This window comes from Bombus huntii, chromosome 7 (genome assembly GCF_024542735.1).
Source record: "Bombus huntii isolate Logan2020A chromosome 7, iyBomHunt1.1, whole genome shotgun sequence".
In the NCBI taxonomy this organism is placed as follows: Eukaryota; Metazoa; Arthropoda; class Insecta; order Hymenoptera; family Apidae; genus Bombus; species Bombus huntii.
In genome coordinates, this window is record NC_066244.1 from 7354868 (window position 1) to 7375664 (window position 20797).

Consider the following 20797-nt stretch of genomic DNA (forward strand, 5'->3'; position numbering starts at 1 on the left):
GTGTGCCCTCGCGAGAATAGAGGCGAGCGATCCGAGACAGACTGTGTCGATGGAGGGGGTAGTAGCACGAAATTATCGGCGGCACCGGGAGAGAGCAGAGAGACGATGTTTCGTGCGTTCGAAAGAAGAGCGGCCGAGAGGATGAGCGGGCAAAGGCGATTAAGGGGCGGCAAGCGAGAACTCATCGTCGTCGTGGCGGTGTCGATCGACAGTAGCGTGAAGGCAGTCCGAGAGAGAATGACTCGTCGCGCGCGTCCTCTCAGCGTCTCGCGGCTGGCTGTGGTGCTGGCCCTGGTTGGGGCCCTACTCGCGCCTTTCGCCGCAGCCCTCAACAAGAACGACTTGTACCCTTACACGACACCTGGTTCCTCGATCCTACAATCGGACGTAAACGGGTTGCTTCTATCCGCGGAGACAATTCTCAAGACACCGATCGCATTCTACGATAAGATCTTCAATTCCATATTCGTGAGTACACCAGTTTATATATTTTTTTTTTTTATTTATTTATCGGTGATTTGTTTCTCTAGATTATTGATTTTAATTTATTCCACCCTGATTTCTTTTCCTTGCGTTTCAACGGATCGATTGGAAAAAGTGAGATTGGTTGAGAGTTTTCGCGATAAAATGTTCTATATTACGCGTTAAATCGGCAAAGCACGCGGATTTATTTTAAAGCTAGACAGGAAGCCACACGATTCGACAGATAAATCGTTATTTTTATCCAGCAGCGTGGATCTCTGTGGTTTTCCATCGGGCGACGGTGGCCACTCGCATCCGGCCCCGTTTAATTTCGGTGCTCACAAAAATACACGGTAAAACTTCGATAGAGGGCCACGGGCTGCAGCCGCTCGAACGTCGAATAACCCTTGCAGCGCGCGAAATTGTGTAAACACGAAGCGCGCGTGCCACTGTTTACGCTTTGTGAGGAAAGGGAGAGCGCAACAGGAAAATCGTTTATTTAATGTTTTAAATTAGGACCGGCACTCGTGCGCGTTGCACGATGAAACGTCTCTCCTCCCTTGTTTAAATATAACAAGCCGTTCCCTCGGGAAACGCATCGTTTCGTTTTGCCTCGATAGATGTAACAAGGAGAGGAGAAAGAAAATTTGAAAAACGTAGAGATCGAAGAAGGCGAGGCAGAAGCAACCACATTTTCGACGATGGTGTAATTCGTTTCGTTGATATTAATTCGCGCGGAACGAGGGAAAGCCAGGAACATTCGGTCATCTCCTTAATTCGGCTCGTGGTCTAATCTGGCGTCATTTTCTGGCGTGACACGAATTCATTGTCCGCGATGACGGTCAAACGGCCGCAGCCGGCGCGCAATCGCTTAATTGCGCTTGGGTCGTCGCACGAGCAGCTTCTCATATTCTCTGTCTCGGTACGCGTCACTTGTCACGCGGATCATGTTCCCCCGAACGTGGAACTCGTCCCTTCGGCGATCGGCTGAACGAGAGCTTTGCGATAAGATTCACAGTTTCACGGAAACTTCTCGAACACCGAAGACAATTGTCAGATACGCGAGGATCGATTCGAGAATGAAACTCTTCCTCCGAGACAAGGAAAGAGACAGATAAGATGTCCTTAAATTATCGACATTCGAATTTTTGACGCAATGCCATTAGATTAGTCGCGAACGCTATTGAGTCATGGAAGGCAAACACTGCGAGATTAGAGGAGGACTGTAGTTAGTTCTCCGGTGATCTCACTTTTCCACGAACCGATTCGCAAGCGTCGTACGGAGCGTGAATGGACATTGATTGCACGGTACGCCTCCCCCACGCGTACGGATGCGACGTAGGTATTCGGATGAATCTTCGTTCTAATTGATCCAAGCGAGTCAAGGTGCGTGATCTCATGCGTGTCGAGCGGCGTCATGTTTTCATCGCCGCGTAAAAAGCCGCACGTAGGAAAACACGCGATCGGCTCGAGGTAAGTGCAACCCGTGACTCGTGACGCCGATAGAACCCATTTACGGCTGACCGGCTGCTACCTTCTTAATAAGATGTCCTTCATTGATACGTTAAACGTTGCGTAATTATAATTACCTGGTAGAAAAATAGCTTGGAAATAACAATTTTATAGCTTACTTCACCGTACCCCCTACTTTGCTACATCGACCACGTGCACGATGACGATGAATCTCGTAGTATAGCGTTCCATTCATCGACACGCTCGATAACGCGATCGTCGTGCCGTGCCGAATAGTGGACACGTTATCAACGCGACATTCGCGTTTCGGCACCGTGCATTTATCGAATGAACCTGCTAAATGTTTTCGACGACCGGAAGGGAGACGAATTATCGGCAAATAATCGCAGGGTACTCTGTTAACGAGTGGAGAACGGAGTCTCGATCGCTAAGATACGCGAAGAGACGAGCATACGCGTATTCGAGCATCCTCGTTCATCAAGATGTGGTCCCGATAGGTGGGATCAGGCGCGCTGTTAACTGCGACTTCCTCGATCCATTTCGCCTTGGCTCGAAAGCTAGGCTCGTTTTTCGCGCAGCCGCACGTAATTAAGCTCCGTCGAGCATCAGATAAATATTTAATTAGCCTTCTTCCCCATTACGCAAGGACGTAGAGGAGGCACGATAAACCGACGAGACACGCAGGCAAAAGTAGCGCTGAAATTTCCGAACAACAATCGACGAACGTCGCTAATTAAATAGATAAATACGTAAGCGAGATTCGACGCGCGTTTGATTCATCGAGTGGAAAAGGGAGAAACGGCGCGAAGCGGCAATTAGCCGGCGCATATTGCGCACCGTTCCGCGGAAATTGAACCGAGAGCGAAGAGAGATACCTGTTGGTTATCCGCGTGTTCGTCCGCGAACGATACGATCTCGCTAAACGAATGGTATCGGAAGCCGGCCGGTGGATTTGCATCCAGATGGACGTTAATGCGACCGACGATTTACGGCGTAAACGCAGCCAATTAGCCTTGACGCTTTCCCACATTAGTTAGCGGACGATTTGTAGGAGGAGCGCACCGGGGACGTTGTGAAATTCCGCGAACGATTCTTCCAGATCTTCCCGGCGACGTCATCCCGCGTCGCGAAGCCCAATTAGGCTTGTTTGAAAAGTTCCTGGTTAATTAAATTACCGCCAATAACGTAGTCGTGTGAAATTATTTCTAATGTAAGCAGTCTCTTGGCAAATGACAAATTCGAGAGGAAGCCGCGTGTCGCTTACTGTAAAACGTTACGCCGCCACTGTCAGATATGTCCCATTGATTTAACGACTCTAAATCGAGCAATCAAAGTGCAGTCGATTAACGGGCAATCGTCGCGTTAGATGGCAATCAGGAACAAAGAATCAGGCGGTAAATGTCTGATAATTTATCGCACGCGACGAAAATGTCTGAATCTAAATGCAATTTCTTAGGAGAATCGAAGGGATTGAAACTTGAATAGATGTTTGGCATGCAAACCTGCGTTAGGTCCGACGAATTGATTGACACAGATACGAGCTGCGATATATCCGCGACGGTCTACTTAGAAGCTCTGCCTACACGACAATCATCTCTATTTCGTCGCTTATCGTCGACGATTCGCAGTCATCAGAATGATTGCGGCCGATTACACGATTGCGTTAGCGCGTGCGACTCGCCTTGTCCACCCCGTGTCTCGAAAACATGATCTATCCTCGTAGAAAGAAAGAAAAGTGGATCGTTCGCTCTCGGAACGATCTTCGTCGAGAGTGTGATCGTTAGCTAACGTTGGAAACGCGTAGGTTCCAGACGCGATTGCGCGATCATCCCCAGACCGCGAATCTCTGCTCGTTATTCCTGTAAAGTGTCCCGTGAAACGATCGAATTTTCAAGTTTAAACGTGCACGAAGTTGCCATTTAACGGAGTCGCGGTTGTTGTTTGCCCGGCTAATTGAAGCTCTCGTGGATCGCGGTTTTCCAGTGACCGCGTCCCAGTGATTTCTTCTTTCGCGTTTAATTTTGTTGAAGTTTCGAGAGCTATCGAGGTAACATCTCTCTGCTCGTGAAAGTCCTCTTTTCCCTGAGCTAAATTCGAATAACAGCCCGCGGAAACTGATTATTCGAACGAGCGAAAAATTATCCCAGTAACAGACAATAAATCTAACCAACTGTCCGATCGTGTCGTCGTGTATATTTAAAATTACGAGGAGGTGGAATTACAGTCGGTTCATTTGAATTATTCCATTCGATGCGAGTCCCCTCGGGTTTTTATTTAACGAACGAGCAGCTGGCATAATCAGTGACATCAGGAAGAGAATCGGCGAGTAAGATGGATTCGTCGTATTACTTCCAGGCAGCCTCTATCTATTTTCACCGTATTCTCTCTCGTTCACGATTACCGGGGATTACGTGTGTGCGTGTGTGTCATCGGCTCAGCTGTGACCTACGACCCAAGCGATAGCCCCGACGGAGATAGCGTTAGTCCCGACTCTCCTCTCGAAACTCGCCACTGTCAAAACGTTCGAGTACGGATCGAGAGAAAGACAGGCGAGAGAGAGAGAGAGAGAGAGAGAAGGACAGTCGGAGAAGACGCGATCGATGTCCACTCTGGAGCTGGTTGCCATGTCCCATCGATTATCGGTGATCCCGGCTTGCCGGTGCCCTCGTAATTATCACACGAAAAATCATCTAATCGGAAATGGCAAACTCGAGCCGATTGTCATTGATCGTGGCCGGGAATAAAAGGAGAGAGAAGCTGGACGGTTGAACGGAATAATTACGGCGACTTGGATGTGGACTCTTTTCTTTTTCCACTCGTTTTTTCTTTTCCTTGAACTTTTTTTTCAATTAGATTCCGATGGCGTGAAATTGGTCGCATCGATCGCGAAGAAAAGGCTCGATTGACCGCGACGCGGTTTCAAAGCAGAATTAGAACTGTTTCTTCGCGTTGAAGTCACTGGATGAAATTGCGCGAAACTGAAGGGACAAACGTTGAATCGGGATGAAATTGTGCGATTGAAAAAGTAAAACAGCCTTTGAGAGATCGTGAGAATTCTTTTAAAATCCGAAAAAATCCGGATAGTTACAGAATAAAACGAATAAAATGACCAAATAATTCAATAAAATTGTATGCATATAATGCCACGCATTTAAAGAGCAACGTGACAGCGAGTCGGCGCCTGATAAAGAGGATCTTTGTCTGGTCAATTTAATTTGTGTCAATTCTTACGACCAGATCGCTCGTTGAATAATACGCGCAGGCTTGGGTGTTAAATTCAACACGATAGTAATATCCGTAGCACGTGAAAACAATACGAGCGTTGAACAATCAGAAGTTCGGGCCGAGAAATCGGGACGTGAGAGCGGTCGAAACCAGGCCGGAATTTCGTTGACGTGTTAAACTTCGTCAATTAGCCAGGGTCGTTAACTACGAAGCTTCACTTCCGTCTTTCCATTTGTTTGGTACTCGACCTGGAAGCGCATTGTTCATGCGTGTTATGACACTGTTTCATAATCGTATCGAGCTGTGAAATTGTCCGCTTGGTAGGCATTTGATACAGCGTAACAATCGAATATTCAAAGATACGATCTGCAAACTAAGAGATTCAACGTTTGAACTTGAATCTCGATCGAACTTCGTCTACTATCCTCGCATTATTTCGCGATTATCTTTACCAAGATCGAAGCGTCATTCTGAAAAATATTTCTCAAGTGAAAACCAAAGTTGTCAACAACTCTGAAGCGTTTAAACCTCTTCTTCCAGATTTGAATCTCGGTGACCCAAAAATACGCGACAAAGTAGGCCGCGCGTAGACAGAGGTCCAGCCGACGAAAACATTCGCGGGGAAGTAAAAATAGAGTTTCGGTGAAGTTTTAATTTGGTCCTCGTGAAACGTTGGGAATCGTTTCTCCGTGGCGCCGACGGCACAGCTGCTCCCGCCACGAATGTGGAGCAACGCGCGCGCCTTTCAGTTTAGCCAATTGACGGAACGACGTCTACTCTCGCAGACGCGTGGCATCAAGCTGAGCAGCTTCAAACTCGAGCCCTTTCTAGTGTCTCAGCTTCGTTAAACGACGCGTACACCGGGTGAATGACTTTTGGTGTGCATACGAGACGTCTCGTTACATCATCCACGGATTCCCGACACGTGCTCATACTATTTACCTGTCTAATAACAACCACTACACATGCGTCTAGGCAACTCTGCAGAACGTCGTCTTTCTCCACTCTTTAGTTTTAATAACCGTTCGTTGAACCGATGTTGCGATAAGGAAGTTGTAAGATTTAAAATTTTAATTATAGAGAAGAGGGCGATTGGACTACCAAACGAGAACGTAAAATGCGTTCAGAAGCTATCGAAAATTTCTTGAGTTCTCTTAGTTCTTATTTCATGGTTTCTCTCGGATTAAAGAGAATCTAGATATGCAGATTCCTACCTGGAGGCAGGATCGCATCGTAGAAGGTGGAGAAATTTAGAAACCTCCCTGTAGGGGGTGTGGAGCAAAAGTTGGATAAAGACCGTTGGGGAAATTTTATCTCTGGATTGCATCGAACGGATAACGAAAGTTCGCCGACGCAGCCTGTGAGATCTTCCGTTTCGATTCTCATTCGCGTAATGAGACTTTTAATTACGAAGAGCTGAATACAGAAGTAAGGGCTAAAGAGATTACCTTACCTGGTTGCAGGTAAACGGAAATGGCGTCCTCTCTTTCGCAAGGGCCATGCAAAGGTTTTTCAATATCGCATTCCCGCTCGACGATCCGGTTATCGCGCCTCTCTATACACACGTTGACACTAGCGGTTCTGGAAGAGTGTATTATGGCGAAACGGACGCACCGACAGTCCTTGCCAGAGCCGGAGGAATGGTTCGGAGCGCTTTCGCGGATGCCGCAGATTTCGTACCGACTCATGTTTTCCTCGCCACATGGCTGGCCGTTGGATACTATAACGGAAAGAGCGACAAGGTGAGTGGAAGTGAGTCGACTTGCTAAGAATAAAGGCAAATTTTCTCACGTGCAAGATACACCGCTGAATAAACGAGGCGAAACCGATCGCTATCTTACGTTTTTTCTGATTTAATTCGATTCCTCTTAGGTGAACACGTACCAGGTAGCTATCTCGTCGAATGGTACGCATTCTTACGTGGAACTATTGTATCCGGAGAATGGTGTACAGTGGATTCAAGGTGAGTCGCACCCGAATGGTTTGCCTGACGCGAAGGCACAAGCAGGATTAATGAGCGAAGGAAGAATGTACACGTTGAAGGGTTCCGGGACGGATCAGATTCAGAATGTCGACAAGTGAGTCACTGGATGCCTGTTTAAAGTACGATTTATCTTGTCTTTGACCGAGAAAGTAATCCTCGTCGTCCTTCAGATGGTCGAACGTGAACAGACCTGGACAATGGCTGTTCCAAGTAGGACCGATCTCCGACGACAGCGACGTGAAAGTTCCCGACAATATCGAAGGTAAATTTTCTATCGACTATCGATCCTTAGCTTAGATTGTTGCAACTTTTCGTTCGATCGTTTTTCTTCGGACTGTACCATGTGTTTCCTTATTGCTTTATCGATCAGATAGCAGCGCATCGAATCAGGTACCAAATTGTAGAATAGGAGCAACGACTTGCCACAGCAGGGCGACGTGTGTCGACTACGAGGTGGGCTTCTGCTGCCACTGCAAGCAAGGATTCTTCGGCAATGGGAAATCCTGCCTGCCAAACGGTGAGAATCGTCGTTTCACGGTTCCACTTCGTCGTAAAGCCAGCAACCCCCTCAATTATACGCGAGTCACGTTCCTTTGATGTAGCCACGCTACATAAAAATTCGCTTTCAAGAGGTGCCCGTACTTTTAACCGACTCTTCCCTTTTCGACAACGACAAGTGTCGCGAAACGAACGCCGACAACAGACGATTCCGGTCGCGTTCTCTCTGATCTATTCATAGATCACGGCGACTGACTACGCGGCTCTTTCGATGACCTCGTAAAACAGCGGATTCTCGGAACTAGGCCCTTTGAATAGCAAGATTCCGTAACCGACCACCGTGGTTTACGACGAGTACGAGCTAATTTCAGTTAATAGCTAAGAAAATTTAAAGGATTGTACAAATTTGTAGATATTCCACTGCGTGTAAACGGCCGAGTTGCCGGCACGATCAACGACGTGGAGTTCCCTGCTAGAGATCTTCAGTGCTACGTGCAACCGAAAGATGGAAGAACGTACACGGCTCTATCGAGAGTACCCGAGGAAATTGGCGCCAGTTTTCAATTGTTGGGTAATCTGGGCAGTGTGATCGGTTGGCTGTTCGCTAAACCGATCGGCGAGACGAAAAATGGATACGAGCTTACAGGTACTTTCCGACGATGTTACAGTGTACTGCTGACAAGCTTCACGAACAAAATACCAGTCTAACTTCACAGAGTGAAAGAAGCATCGTCTCGTCACACTGGTTGGTAGATTGTTTCTACAAATTGTATGGCCTGACAAATGACTTCTTGTCAGCAGAGCACTATACAATTATTCTACGTCGCTTCTCCTAGCTTTATTCCGTTTTATTATTCCCTTTCCCTCTTATTTCCTAACAAAACCAAAGACTCAAGACGAAACCATTGTTAACAACGGTTAACGTAGAGAAACGATCGATTCAGGGGGCATGTTCAATCATACGACGGTGCTGACGTATCCGTCAACGGGCGACAAACTAACGATACGAAGCAATTACCTCGGGTTGGACGTGTTCGGTCAGCTGAAAGTGGAGGCAATGATCGAAGGTACGTTGCCGCAGTTGGCGAGAGACACCAAGGTCGATTACGGTGACTACGAAGAACTTTATACGAGAGCGCAGGCCGGCGTGATCCGCGCGCAGAGCGAGAGAACTTGCAAACTGAACGAAGGTGGGGAAGAGCGGGAACTCGCTTTTATCCAAGACGAAACTATCGTTTATAACGAGTGTCCGTATCTGAACGTCGAACCCGAGGACGACACGACCAGATTGAAGTTCTACAGAGGTGTCACTACTTACGAGGCAACCGAGGGAATTATACGTTTCGCGGTGAATACAAAAGTGGCGCCCCTCGAAGAAGAAGATCCCTGTATCCAGGGAAGAGAGACCTGCAGCGACCATAGCTTCTGCGTCGTCGACGGCGATAGCTTTAAGTGTGTCTGCAGTCCTGGGTAAGAAGTTTCACTTTGATTTACGCGTGTATTCTCCGAAGATCGCGTATAAGATTTAGGAGAACGTCAAAGGGATATCTTCTTCTCGTTCTTACGGTAGTACGGTTAGATATGTTGAAAAATCGGGAAGGATTTTATTTCGTTCGTAGATAAATCACCACGGTGATACTCTTCTCGCGGAAACGTGCAATTTTCTCTTTTTCTTTATCAGCTACCAGTATTTGTACGAAGAGGACGGGAGCGCAGTTTGCGTGGATGTGAACGAATGTACCGCCGGAAATCACATGTGCTCTCCCGACGCGCAGTGCATTAATCAAGAAGGCAGCCACACGTGTCAGTGCAGGCCCGGATTCTCCGGTGATGGTCGAATCTGCGAAAGTGAGTTACCAACGAACGGATATTACCGTAGTCTGATAACTCGCCTAGCTACTAGTTCAACTGGAAAATCGATATTTTCGAGGCTCTCCGCGGTAAGACTCTGTTTTACGAATTGTCAGTAAGTAGCGTACCTTTTGTCGAAAATACAGGTCTTCCTTCTTGCGAGGAGACAAGATGCGAGAATTACGAGCAATGCGTGATGATCGAAGGTGCGCCTAACTGCATCTGTTTGCCTGGATTCGAGGATACCGAACAGGGTTGCTATCCTACGTCGCAACGTGGTAAGAACGCTCATCGTCTGATTTTCTACATGAGAAATAGTTGGGTTGCTACTATACGACGAGTTGTTGCAGCTTCCTGCGATGTCGAGGATAACTGCTCGTCCAATGGTATCTGCAATTTCGACACCGAGAGGCAGAAGCACGTTTGCATCTGCTTACCAGGCTTCGTTGGTAAGGATTTACTACACGATAACGCAAAGAAACATTCTGTAAATCGATTTAATCGTGCGATTTAAATTTGAAATATTTCGCGTATTACAGAGGATATCGAATTAGTCCGAAATATCGTGGTACTTTGCAAAAGTAATTGAATCCACCTGCTAATACAAATTTCAATATCTTCAAACGCAACTACCAAGCAGCTAATTCCATTGTAGCTAGTCAGAAACTTGAGAGACGATGACAAAATTGAATTACTACGGAATCGCAATGGTTTCGGGCGATTCGTACGAAATCGTGCAATTTCCTCTTGTTCCACTATGCGATGATTTGCAAACGAATCTCGCGATAACCTTCCGTGTCAACGATCGCTATCGTTTCCAGGCGATGGCTACACGTGTTATCCGGAAGCAGAGCCAACCGCAGTGGACGAACCGCCGAAACCGCAGTGTGTGGAGGAGATGTGCTGGTGTCCAAGGGGCTGGGAATATCGGAATAACGAATGTATGTCGCAGGAAGGGTCTGGGAGGTCTACTGACGTCTCTCCCGATCGGGACTGTAAGTACAACAAAGGGACGTTCGTACAAATGCATTCTTCGACCGCAGTGTCGCTCGAATTCGTTTGGTTTATTAATCTTGGGCTTTGAGAATTTTAAACAGTGAAATTGCACGACAAAGTATTTATATTACGAATTTGAGGATTTAAGTAAATCGTAATGAGAGTTTCAGTCTTATGCTGAAGGGAATACACGGAAATACTAAATTTAATTATAAATTTAAAATAGATAGAAATTTTAATCTTTCGAGGAAGAAGATTATAGAAGTATTAAATTTAATTACAAATTTAATCCTCAAGCGGATTGACACGTATCGATGCATGACAACTAATCGCACGTAGAACATGATTCGATGCGGAGCCGTGATAGCACAAAATACGAAATGATTATAATTATCCCGTGTGATTTGCGATGATTACTAACCAGCAGCGACGAACGGTTTGCATCGTGCTTTCTAGTATCGGCACACCCAGTCCCGGAATGCTACGAAGACCACTGCGTATGTCCTTGGAGTCACAGTTACGACCATTCAAGGGAAATTTGCGTGCCTCGGCCCGGATTCAACCACGAAACGATGGGTCCATCTGGATTTCACTGTACGATGATACTCAGCTTGGCTTCAGCTAATTTTGCCTATTAACAAAATCTTTCGCACGAGCTACACGCTTTCTGCACACGTCGATTAAATTCCTTTCGTTCACTATCTAATCTATTTACCAACAGATTTACTGTCCTATTGACAATTTTGAAATACTAGTGTATAAAACGATATGGTTTAGCTCGACGATTAATATCACGCGAGCAATATGACGGTCAACCTGTTACAAAACATTTGGCACGTCTCCACGAAGGCGTAAACGCTTTCAAACACGATCGATGCGATCGACTCACAAAAACCCGTCACGAAACGCTCGGACGTGGATAGTCGAAGCAATTACGGATCATCGGGTAGAGCATTATCGTAATTGCACACGCTTGTGTCCAGTGTCGTGCAACGTGGTGAACAGGTGTCACCCCTACGCTCAATGTATCTACATGGCTACCACCGGAGACTACGAGTGTCGCTGCAATCCCGGTTACGAGGGCGATGGTATGGAGTGTGCAAAAACAGGTACGTTAACTTGCATCTTGTTCTTCCTTCGTTCCCACGAAATATCACCGTTCACATTCGAGGGAAAATACCATGGCGTTGTTATTTGTCGAGTGAATGAAAAGTGTTGTTCTGGCACAGAGGTGTCCTGTTTGGAGGTGGACATTTGCGACCCGAACGCGTCTTGCCAGCAGGAGGAGTCCTTAGCCAAGTGTGTGTGCAATCCAGGATTCGAAGGGGACGGAACTACGTGCAGTGCTATCGGTCATATCACCTTCCATATTTTTTTTTTCTATTTTTTTCAATTCCTCTATCGTACATTTTTACTCGTAAAATGTCTGTCTTAAAATTACGAATTCTCTTGTACTTGCTTCTATTCAGTCTGTGTTCGCGAAAGCCGAGAAACGTCACGCTTTGACACTTCCACAGTTGCATGATCACACACGATAAAATCAATTGTAAAAACATTCCTGAAACGAATCACGATCGATTGTCAAAATTCGTTTGCTTGAACGATCGTTTCTGATGCAGACGAATGCAGCAGCACCACTGATTGCCTGGAGAACGAACGATGCTCGTACAATCCGGCAAACTCGCGGTACGAGTGCACGTGTAATCCAGGATTCAGTATGGTTGATGGTCGCTGCGTGGTATCCGACTGCTCAACGAATCCGTCTCAGTGCCACGTAAACGCGCAGTGCGTATCCACCGGCGAAGGTGGCTACAAGTGCGTCTGCATCGAGGGATACAACGGTGACGGAGTCCGTCAATGCGTCGAGAACCACATTGGCTGCAACGTGCTGAATAATTGCGGCAGGAACGCGGTCTGTGGCTACAATCAAACCTCCGCGAATTTCGCCTGCGTTTGCCAGCCGGTATGTTTATTGAATCCGCAAATTCGTCCTGAATTATGGGTTTCTAGGTGAAATTGGTGAGATGAGATATTGATGGAGTTGCTGGTAATTCGATAGAGCAGTTGAAAGTGGTATAAGAACGCTGCCGATCAGTTAACTTTGGACTCGGTTCGAGCGGGAACAGTAGTAGTGGACTAAGCGTAGCCAGACATAGCACCATTAGCAGTCTCGTAAGATTTACAAAGTAGAGAAAGAATGTAACTGATCGGACAACTTTGAAAGTGCTCCAGAACGAAATAGTAGAAACGAACGGTCGGTAGTCAGACATGGTGCTGTTGACAACTTTATAGGATATTTCCAAATGTGTAAGAAAGTTATTGGCGAAATGTAAACGCGAGATTATACGAGTCGTGACAGTAGAAACAAAACGTGGATAGTCAGGACAATCAGACACGACTATTCTTTGTTCTCTAACGCACTACATAAAGCTACAACTAATTCATTCGATAGAAATGTCGTTGTCTAACGAATTGTGACTACTTGCAGGGCTATTATGGCGACGGTTTCACGTGTTTACCCCAGTCATCCTGCAGACACGAACCAACGATCTGTTCGCCAGACGCTACGTGTGTGGCCGCCGGAGAAAATCAGTTTGCTTGCGTATGCAACGAAGGTTTCGCCGGAGATGGGACCAACTGCGAGCAAAGACCAAAACACGAAGCAAACTTCCTGCTGGTGAATCAAGGAATGGCTACGTTGAGGATTCCGTTCGCGCCGACGCACGAAGATCTCGGTAGCCCGATTTACATAGCGTACACACAGATGGCTATCGCGATCGACATCGATTGCATGAACGGGAAAGCCTACTCGAGCGACATCACCGGTAAATGTCAATATTCTTGAAACTTTACGTCGCCGGGATTACGGAGGAAATTTCTGACGAAAATATCACCAGCGAAGAAGCTCTGTCTAGACGAGATTTATTTTCCAGGTAATCGAATAATCGAGTTAACGTACAACGGATCGATGGCTGAGACGTTCTTGCCGAAAGTTAGCAGCCCCGAGGGACTGGCGGTCGATTGGATCTCGAGAAATATTTTCTGGACCGACTCGGGCAAAACGACCGTCGAGGTAGCCAATCTCGAGACGAAGAAGCGGAAGGTGCTCGTTTCAGACGGACTGGTCAATCCTAGAGGAATAGCTGTACACCCGTATCGCGGGTGAGTATTGTTTTTTCGAATTTGATCATCCATTCGCTAGCCAGTAAATTGAACGCAAAGCGTCTGTTGCCTGGAAATTAATTATAATTTAACGGTATTGGGTTAAGGAGAAAATGTAAAAGCTTGTAACACGAAATGAGGAAATTTGATCGTTTGCAGGAAGATATTTTGGTCGGATTGGAACCGTGCGTCGCCGAAATTGGAGTGGGCCAACGAGGATGGAACCGGTCGTGCAATCTTCCTTCAAGGGGATTATGTGAAGTTACCGAATTCATTAAGTATCGATTGGGCGATGGATGAGCTGTGCTGGGCGGACGCCGGAACGTTTACGATAAGTAAGGACAGATGTTCCCATGAAATTTTCTCTGCTAACAGACACGCCACGATCGTCGTCTCGTAATTCGATAATTTCACTCCGTGCTTTTTTTTTATAATCGTTCGCAGGCTGCATGGAAATCGATAGCAGGAATATCAACGTGATCGCCAACGAGCTCACCTATCCGTTCGGTCTCGCGATTTCCCAGCAGAAATATTATTGGACCGATTGGAAGACGTAAGTTGTCGATAAAACAGCACTTCGTTATCTCGTATTGTACTCGGCCTAAACAAAAAGATACTCGACATAAATTGAATATTCGAGCGATATCGTAGTTAAAACGCTTTCAGCGTTATCGAACAGCCAGTAAAATATCTTTCGAGATAGTAAAGCTTAAGCGTGAATCATAACGAGCTAGGAAAATCGAGTAGAGTACCATGCAAGTTCGGAGATATTTCAATCATCCATTATTTACCGTCGTAGTCACAAAATCGAAGTTGCCATGAAGAGCACCGGGGACAGGAAGCCGCCCATATCGGTACCACCAGGGGGAAGCGGTAAATTATACGGAATAGTCGTCGTTCCTGAGTCGTGCCCGAGAGGTAAATCAAGTTTTATGTCATCGTTCCTCTCCTGTTCTCCGTCAAACTGATCACCCTCTTAAAAATATATTAAACGGATCGAATACCATAATTCCGTATTATTGTTCGTACCGTAACGATAATTGGATTAATCATCGTCGTAAATTATCGTTTGTCTGTTCACGACAGTGACCAACGCCTGTCAGTTCGAAAACGGAAGGTGTAACAAGGATCAGCTATGTCTGCCGAATGGTCAAAGCGGTAGAACGTGTGCGTGTGCGGACGACGCGACAGGACCATGCACTGACACGCAGTAATGTTTGTAATTGGTCGTGGAAGATTCGGAAGACATCGCAAGGCTCGGTCAGCCGATCAAAACGAAAGAATGTTTGTTATTTGACCGCTGGGGTGGCGTCGGACCACTCTTTAGATTACGTGTAAATTATAATATTCTACTTTGTATGATTAGTTTTTATCGTCCACGTATTCGAGTAACACAATCTTTTGTATCTAAAATACGGAGTCCGCAGCGTGAAGCTGGCTGTATGGTGCTGCGACTCGGTGACACGTTATTTAATAAAAGTAAAATAATAAAATAAGGGATACACCCTGTCTACCATATTTTTATGCGATACCTTGTTACTACGGCGAGTATATATTTTATATACCTCTGTTATCCTTTTATATCGTAATCAGTGAAAAGTTGTACAAGTTCTTGCATGTAAAGTGTCTTCATCCATGCACGAAGTGGGAACTTCGTTCGAACAGACAGGCAACTACGTTAAAGCAAAAGAAGAAGAAGAGGCAGAAGAGATTAATTTCCTAAACGATTAAGAGTACCGAGGCGACGCTCTGTCGACGTACTAGTAACAGAGAAAAAAGTAAAATTGCTCTCGCTATCTGAAGCTACCGAAGCTTTGATTCGGCTTTTGAACGCCATTCTATACCGAACCGAAACCTCCGCGTAGTAATCCACTACGAAGGCAAGCCCGTGAACAGGAAGCCAATTACTGTGTTCATTACCGACGTAACAGCCGGCCATTTCATTTTCTCGTCGCTATATAACGTTAATAAGCAACTACTTACAGGCCTAATAAGAATAACACGGCTGGAAGTCGCGGTATAAAAACGAATCTCCGCTTACCTACGATCAATTACCTTTCTTCGTGAGGCTCAAGTCTAAAAGTAGAAGCACCACGAGAAAGAAGATAAAGTAGCAAAAGGAGAGGTTGATTGAAAAGTGGCATCGGCATCTGTATCGCAAAGAGGATTTATCGACGAATAATCCGGATAAGACAATTAAATTTTCCTTACCGCAATCTCTTTGAATGTGTTTAATTGGCTGACCGCAAAATCGACAAAGAGTCGTTGCGGTCCAACGACGATGCAATGGGTGCTGAAGCGAAGAGGAGCGACGGCAAGCAAGAGAAAGCGACAAAGGGCATCAAACTTAGCTCACCACCACAACCGTAGAGAGACAAGAATCTCCTAGTAATGCGTCTCCAAGGAGTTTTCTCGTATTTCCACTGTTCAGCCGGGAAAGAAATGTATGACGGAAGAGTCCTCCGCCTTCTGTCTCACCGAGAAATTACGCGGCTTTTTCATCGATCGACTCCAACTCTTCTGGTCGAGATAAAGCGCGCGTATCTTGCTTGCCATTGTGAACATTTCCTGACATTGACGTCGCCGTTGTTTGTTGTAAAACAACACAAATATTTAACTGCGAGGTAAACAAGTTCATGGGAGAAGTTATTTGTAACGCAAACACGTAACGGAAGCCAATATCGAGAAACATGGTGGATATTGTTTTCTTATGAATATCGATGCGAGCTTCCCCCTGCTTCCCATTGGGAATAGCAAAAGTCTGTTATTTACACAGGCGATTTCTCCACCCAAACCTCCAGCATCGGTTGGTTTCAATTACCGAAACCATGATCAAAGGTTTCACTACGAATCAGTGACCGGCGATTGAGCGATCGCTTAATTTACCATAAAGCGAACTTGTACAACGTTTACGGCTGCATTTACAGAAGCATCGAACAGGGCATCGTTCATAACACGTTGGCAATGCTCCCTTTTTGGTCGTTACCTCGGAAACTAAACGCGTTGTCTCGAACGATTGCCTGAATATGAACGTTAAGAACTACTGGGTGGCAGGCAAACGGTAATATCCAAACCAAGCACGGATAATCCAGAGACGAAGATAAATTTACATACGAGAATTTTCTTCGCCGAGTTTTCAATATTTACGGAGGATATGCAAGAAAGCGATCGGATAACCAGTTAGAAAGTTAAGAAAACCTAGTCCGAGAGCGAACAGAAAGAGTTTTCCACGTGTCTGAAGGTTCGCAAACGTTTCGCATGCTTGCTTCGCAGTCCGAACGCAGTTACCTTTCGCCTGATACACCTTGATTCTTCGCAGAGGCTAAAGAAAATCTAGACAGAAGCAGACGAGCGAACAGATCAACGTTAATTCACATGGGGGTTAATGTTGTACGGTTGGAAGATCAAAGTACGTTTGCAACGAAGGTCTCGAGAAAATTGAAGGAGAAGTATCGCGGCGGTCAGTAACGAGTCGAACGATGCGTTTTTCCAGGGAAGAACAAGCGGCGAGCGCTCGCTCAGACCCGCAATTTGCAATTTGCAAAAGAGGCAGCGCTTTTGTCGATCGGAGGCCGGTGAATGGCCACGCGAATTGGAAAACGTCGGTTAGACGTCTGCTAGTGACGGGTGCTCGATCAGCCGGTTGCGCCGTGCCCTTTTGCCGCAGCCGCCGACTTTCCTCTGCCTCGGCTGCTTTCGCTTCACACCACCGCGTTTCCCTCCCTTTCTTTTTAATTTCATCGCACCGAGTGAATTAGTGGCCTGTTCCCCACCGACCGGCCGGCTTCCTTCGTTCGCCGTCGAATAAATGGCTGACCGAGTTCCAGTGAAATCGAGAGTTACTGCATCAACTGTGTTCCCCTGTGTTTTTAAATCGCTGGATTATCGATAATGATGACTCGTGGAATCGGTCGCCTGTGTATAAACTGCGGCAGTTTAAACCTCATGGGTCTTTCTTTTCTCATTAGCTGCGAGAAGTAAGTACACTGGCGTTCGCTTTTGTATTATAGAAGTAATTCCGAGATAAAGTTGCGTCAAGTTTTAATACACAAATTTGTGTCTGATATCGAGAGAATATAAAGCTGCATACCCTACGCTCTCCACTTTTATGAGACTCTCAACCTTGCAAAGCGATGCCACAAATAATCAGCCGACTCAGGACAACTGTTCGTTTGTCCATACCGTCGTCGAAATATGTCGGTAAATTTTGTTAATCTTCGTAATACAGAGGTGCTCGTTTGATTATTTTCCGGCATCGGAAACGCATTGGTTCGCGAACGAGTTTCCGCCCACCACGTCGTCGAAACGAACACCAGCAGCAGTTATACGAGTGTGCCCGTGTGGTTTAAACGAATGCGACGAAACAGCAAGTTTGATTACTTCGTGAAACATTTTACCGCATCAAGCTTTCCTTTGATAGCGCGATTGTGAGCGCACATCGGACACATGGGGCGCCACGTAAGAAAGACAGCAGCGTGGGTGTTTTTCGGTATGTGGAGTAGGAAACGTCCCAAAGGAGGCGTCGGCGTTGTCAGCAAATAGCCGTGCCGCCTCTCGTTAACATTTACATCTCTGATATCGCCGTTTCCGATGCACGAATATTTGCAAGATCTCGATTACGCTTTACACACGCTGTTTATTTAACCAAGAGCAACTTCTGTCAGTCCCGTAGACATCGTATACACGACATCTTCGATCTACTAGGAATGAACATTTTCCACGTTTTGTTCTGTCTTGCGTACGAGTTTTGGACATCTAAAATCTATTTGTGTTATCGACATCGATCTCCGTGAATTTTTTTAACTATCACTAGACTCCTATCTCGCAGAGTTTGTAGGAGTATTAGGTACTATCTGCAGAGCCACGAGACAGATTCTTTTTTTCCAGTAATTTTCCATGGTGTCAGCAACGAAACGAGTACCGGTTCCAGCTGTTACTTCATATTGTTACCAAGGATCCTTTATACCCTGTAGCTCACGTAGCTTCCATTTCGCGATATCCCTCGGTGTTTCCCCCTAACGTTACCGGTATTTCTGCAAACATTAGAAAAGTGTTCACGGTCAGCAGCTGCGGAGGGGCCGCGGTTGCTGGCCACAGCGGAAACGCAAACGAGATTACGCCGCTATCTGGCCGAGTGTCGGCGACAGAGGAAAATAAGAAGCGGTTTCTGGCGACGTGACGGCAACAATTATGCGACAATTAACGGGCAACGCAATTACCACGCACACTGGCTACCGCAAATTTCCACGGAACCCCTCGCTGAAACCCTACGCTACGTCATTCGAAACCACATGCGCTTACACACGTGCATATACGAAGGCGTGAAGTTTCTTTGCAGTCACGGGACGAGGGAGGAAAAGCAAAGAACCGCGTTCCAGAGGCAAGTGGAGGATCGAGCCAGGAGGGTTCGACGGGTCGCGAATTGGATGCGTCGAGACAGTCGAACGCAGAAGTTCTTGCGTGGCGGATCGCGAGAGTTCGCGCGGAACTCGCGACCAGGCCGCCGAACCATACCGGCGCGTCTAGTCCGCGTGCTCGCGCGAAGAGTAGGCCAGGAGGGGTGAACGAAGAGGAGCCGTGCTACAGTCAGTCGGCGGTGAGACTCCGCGTGCGACATCTCGTTGCCGTGGCTCTTTCCTACCCTCTGCGGTCCGGCCCTCGCGATTTTCCGTTTGTTTGTCACGTGTGTTTATGTGCTTAACTTCGATCACGACGAGGAGACAGAGGGTGGCGGCTCCTCGAGTGAAACGCAATCGTGTAAAGTTCGATTAAAAGTGCGGCTTTTTATGGGGACGAGTCTGCGCTTGATCGTTACTAGGATCGGTTGAAAGTATTGGGTAGGAGGACGAGTGGTCGTAGGGTAGGGTCCGACTTTTATGGGTGTTTCATGAAGTAACGTTGGGTCTCCCTGTTACATATTGTTCGACGATTCGGTCGGAGCAGAGACCGATGCACGGCCGCGACAAAAATATCCACGAAAAATCTCGGCAGGCGGCCAAGCGGCCTCGAAAGATCGCTACGGTTCGAGGGACGGGTTTGATAAGATAATTTAAAGAGGGACTCGAGTCGTCGAACGTTTGATCTCGCTGGACTTCGCGGATTTTTCTTCAGAGAGGACGAGTAGTTTTTCCTTGGCGTACGAAAGCTTTGAAACGACATCTCGCAGACACGCGTAGTAATGAAAGGAATAGTTGGCGAATTTTAAATAATTAATTTTCATTTTTCATTGGAATCAAGTAAAAAATTCTAGTTAACTCGAGCGTCGGAATTTTTTCGCCATGCCTTAACCACTGGCTGCACGAAGATCGACGATTTAAAGTCGGCCAAAAAAATCAGGCATGAGATTGCTCGGTTTTACGAAGTGGTTGTTCACGTGGCTATGCATATTCAGTCTGCCAAGGGAAAAACAAACGAATGAGAAGTTTATACCGGTATCCACGGGAAAACCGGCACGGCGATTTTCAGCGGGGCGCGTGCTTTCTCTTTCTCTCGTTTCTTCCATGCCCGCGTCGGCAACCAAACGAGCGTTTTTATTTCGTCGCCGGGAAGGAGATTAACAACCGAGGTAAACAGTTTACCGTAGGACAAAGTGCAGAAGCCATAGGAACTCGCGATTTCACCAAAAAATCCAACAGGCCGCGAGCTCTTCCATCAACGTGTCACGCGGAAAACAAGCTCGCGCTTCATTTCACGCGCATGTTCTCGTGTATTCCATAGAAAGATCCATCCATTGATGTTAAAAATTGTCAATGGAAGGAAAAACGCGTGAAAACGTTTTGTCATTTTGCTTGGCGACGGAGCGTAAGCGTTAACGAGATAAAAATCATTCAAAGTAATCGTCTCGAAAGCAAGAGACGCACGCTCAAAAGTCACTCGAATCAAAGAGATAATCCATTCACGGCTTATCGAAGAACAGGCTTATCGGTTTTCAATTTACACGGATGCTTCGATACTTTGCTGTTCTCTATGAGGAATATTCGATCGCCAGTCACGCTGCTGATATACTTCGATCCTTCCTATCGTCCCATAAAATACCACACCACACAACCCCTATCGGCATAACCCTGGCCGTTTTGTTTATGCGCTTTTATCGAAGCTAGGCCGTCGGTCTATCAACTTTTACTCTCGTCGATAAATCATTCTACC

At 46.5% G+C, this 20797-nt stretch overlaps 2 protein-coding genes across 9 annotated transcripts in view; both read left to right on the plus strand.

Moving 5' to 3' along the window:
* Window positions 1-126: 126 nt before the first annotated feature.
* LOC126867965 (nidogen) lies at window positions 127-15151 on the plus strand. Of its 5 annotated transcripts, XM_050623049.1 has the most exons (21): window positions 127-468; window positions 6624-6902; window positions 7033-7238; window positions 7315-7406; window positions 7515-7661; window positions 8055-8288; window positions 8587-9112; window positions 9324-9490; window positions 9640-9771; window positions 9844-9942; window positions 10315-10488; window positions 10946-11083; window positions 11473-11598; window positions 11719-11841; window positions 12109-12452; window positions 12978-13314; window positions 13423-13651; window positions 13811-13986; window positions 14096-14204; window positions 14451-14569; window positions 14738-15151. In XM_050623049.1, exons 1-21 carry the CDS (start codon window positions 142-144, stop codon window positions 14863-14865), a joined length of 4212 nt encoding a protein of 1403 aa, XP_050479006.1. In that variant the 5' UTR covers window positions 127-141; the 3' UTR covers window positions 14866-15151. The 5 variants fall into 5 exon arrangements, with proteins under 5 accessions (XP_050479006.1, XP_050479007.1, XP_050479008.1 ...); XM_050623050.1 differs by lacking the exon at window positions 11719-11841; XM_050623051.1 differs by lacking the exon at window positions 10946-11083.
* A 3929-nt stretch (window positions 15152-19080) lies between these two features.
* The window catches only part of LOC126867966 (uncharacterized), a 78596-nt gene continuing 76879 nt past the window's right edge, over window positions 19081-20797 (plus strand). The window contains exon 1 of one of the 4 annotated variants that reach the window (XM_050623057.1): window positions 19081-19247. The gene's annotated coding sequence lies outside the window, so the exon portion shown is untranslated. Of the gene's footprint in view, window positions 20217-20797 lie in introns of all 4 variants that reach the window. The other 3 variants (XM_050623055.1, XM_050623056.1, XM_050623058.1) reach the window with 3 other exon arrangements.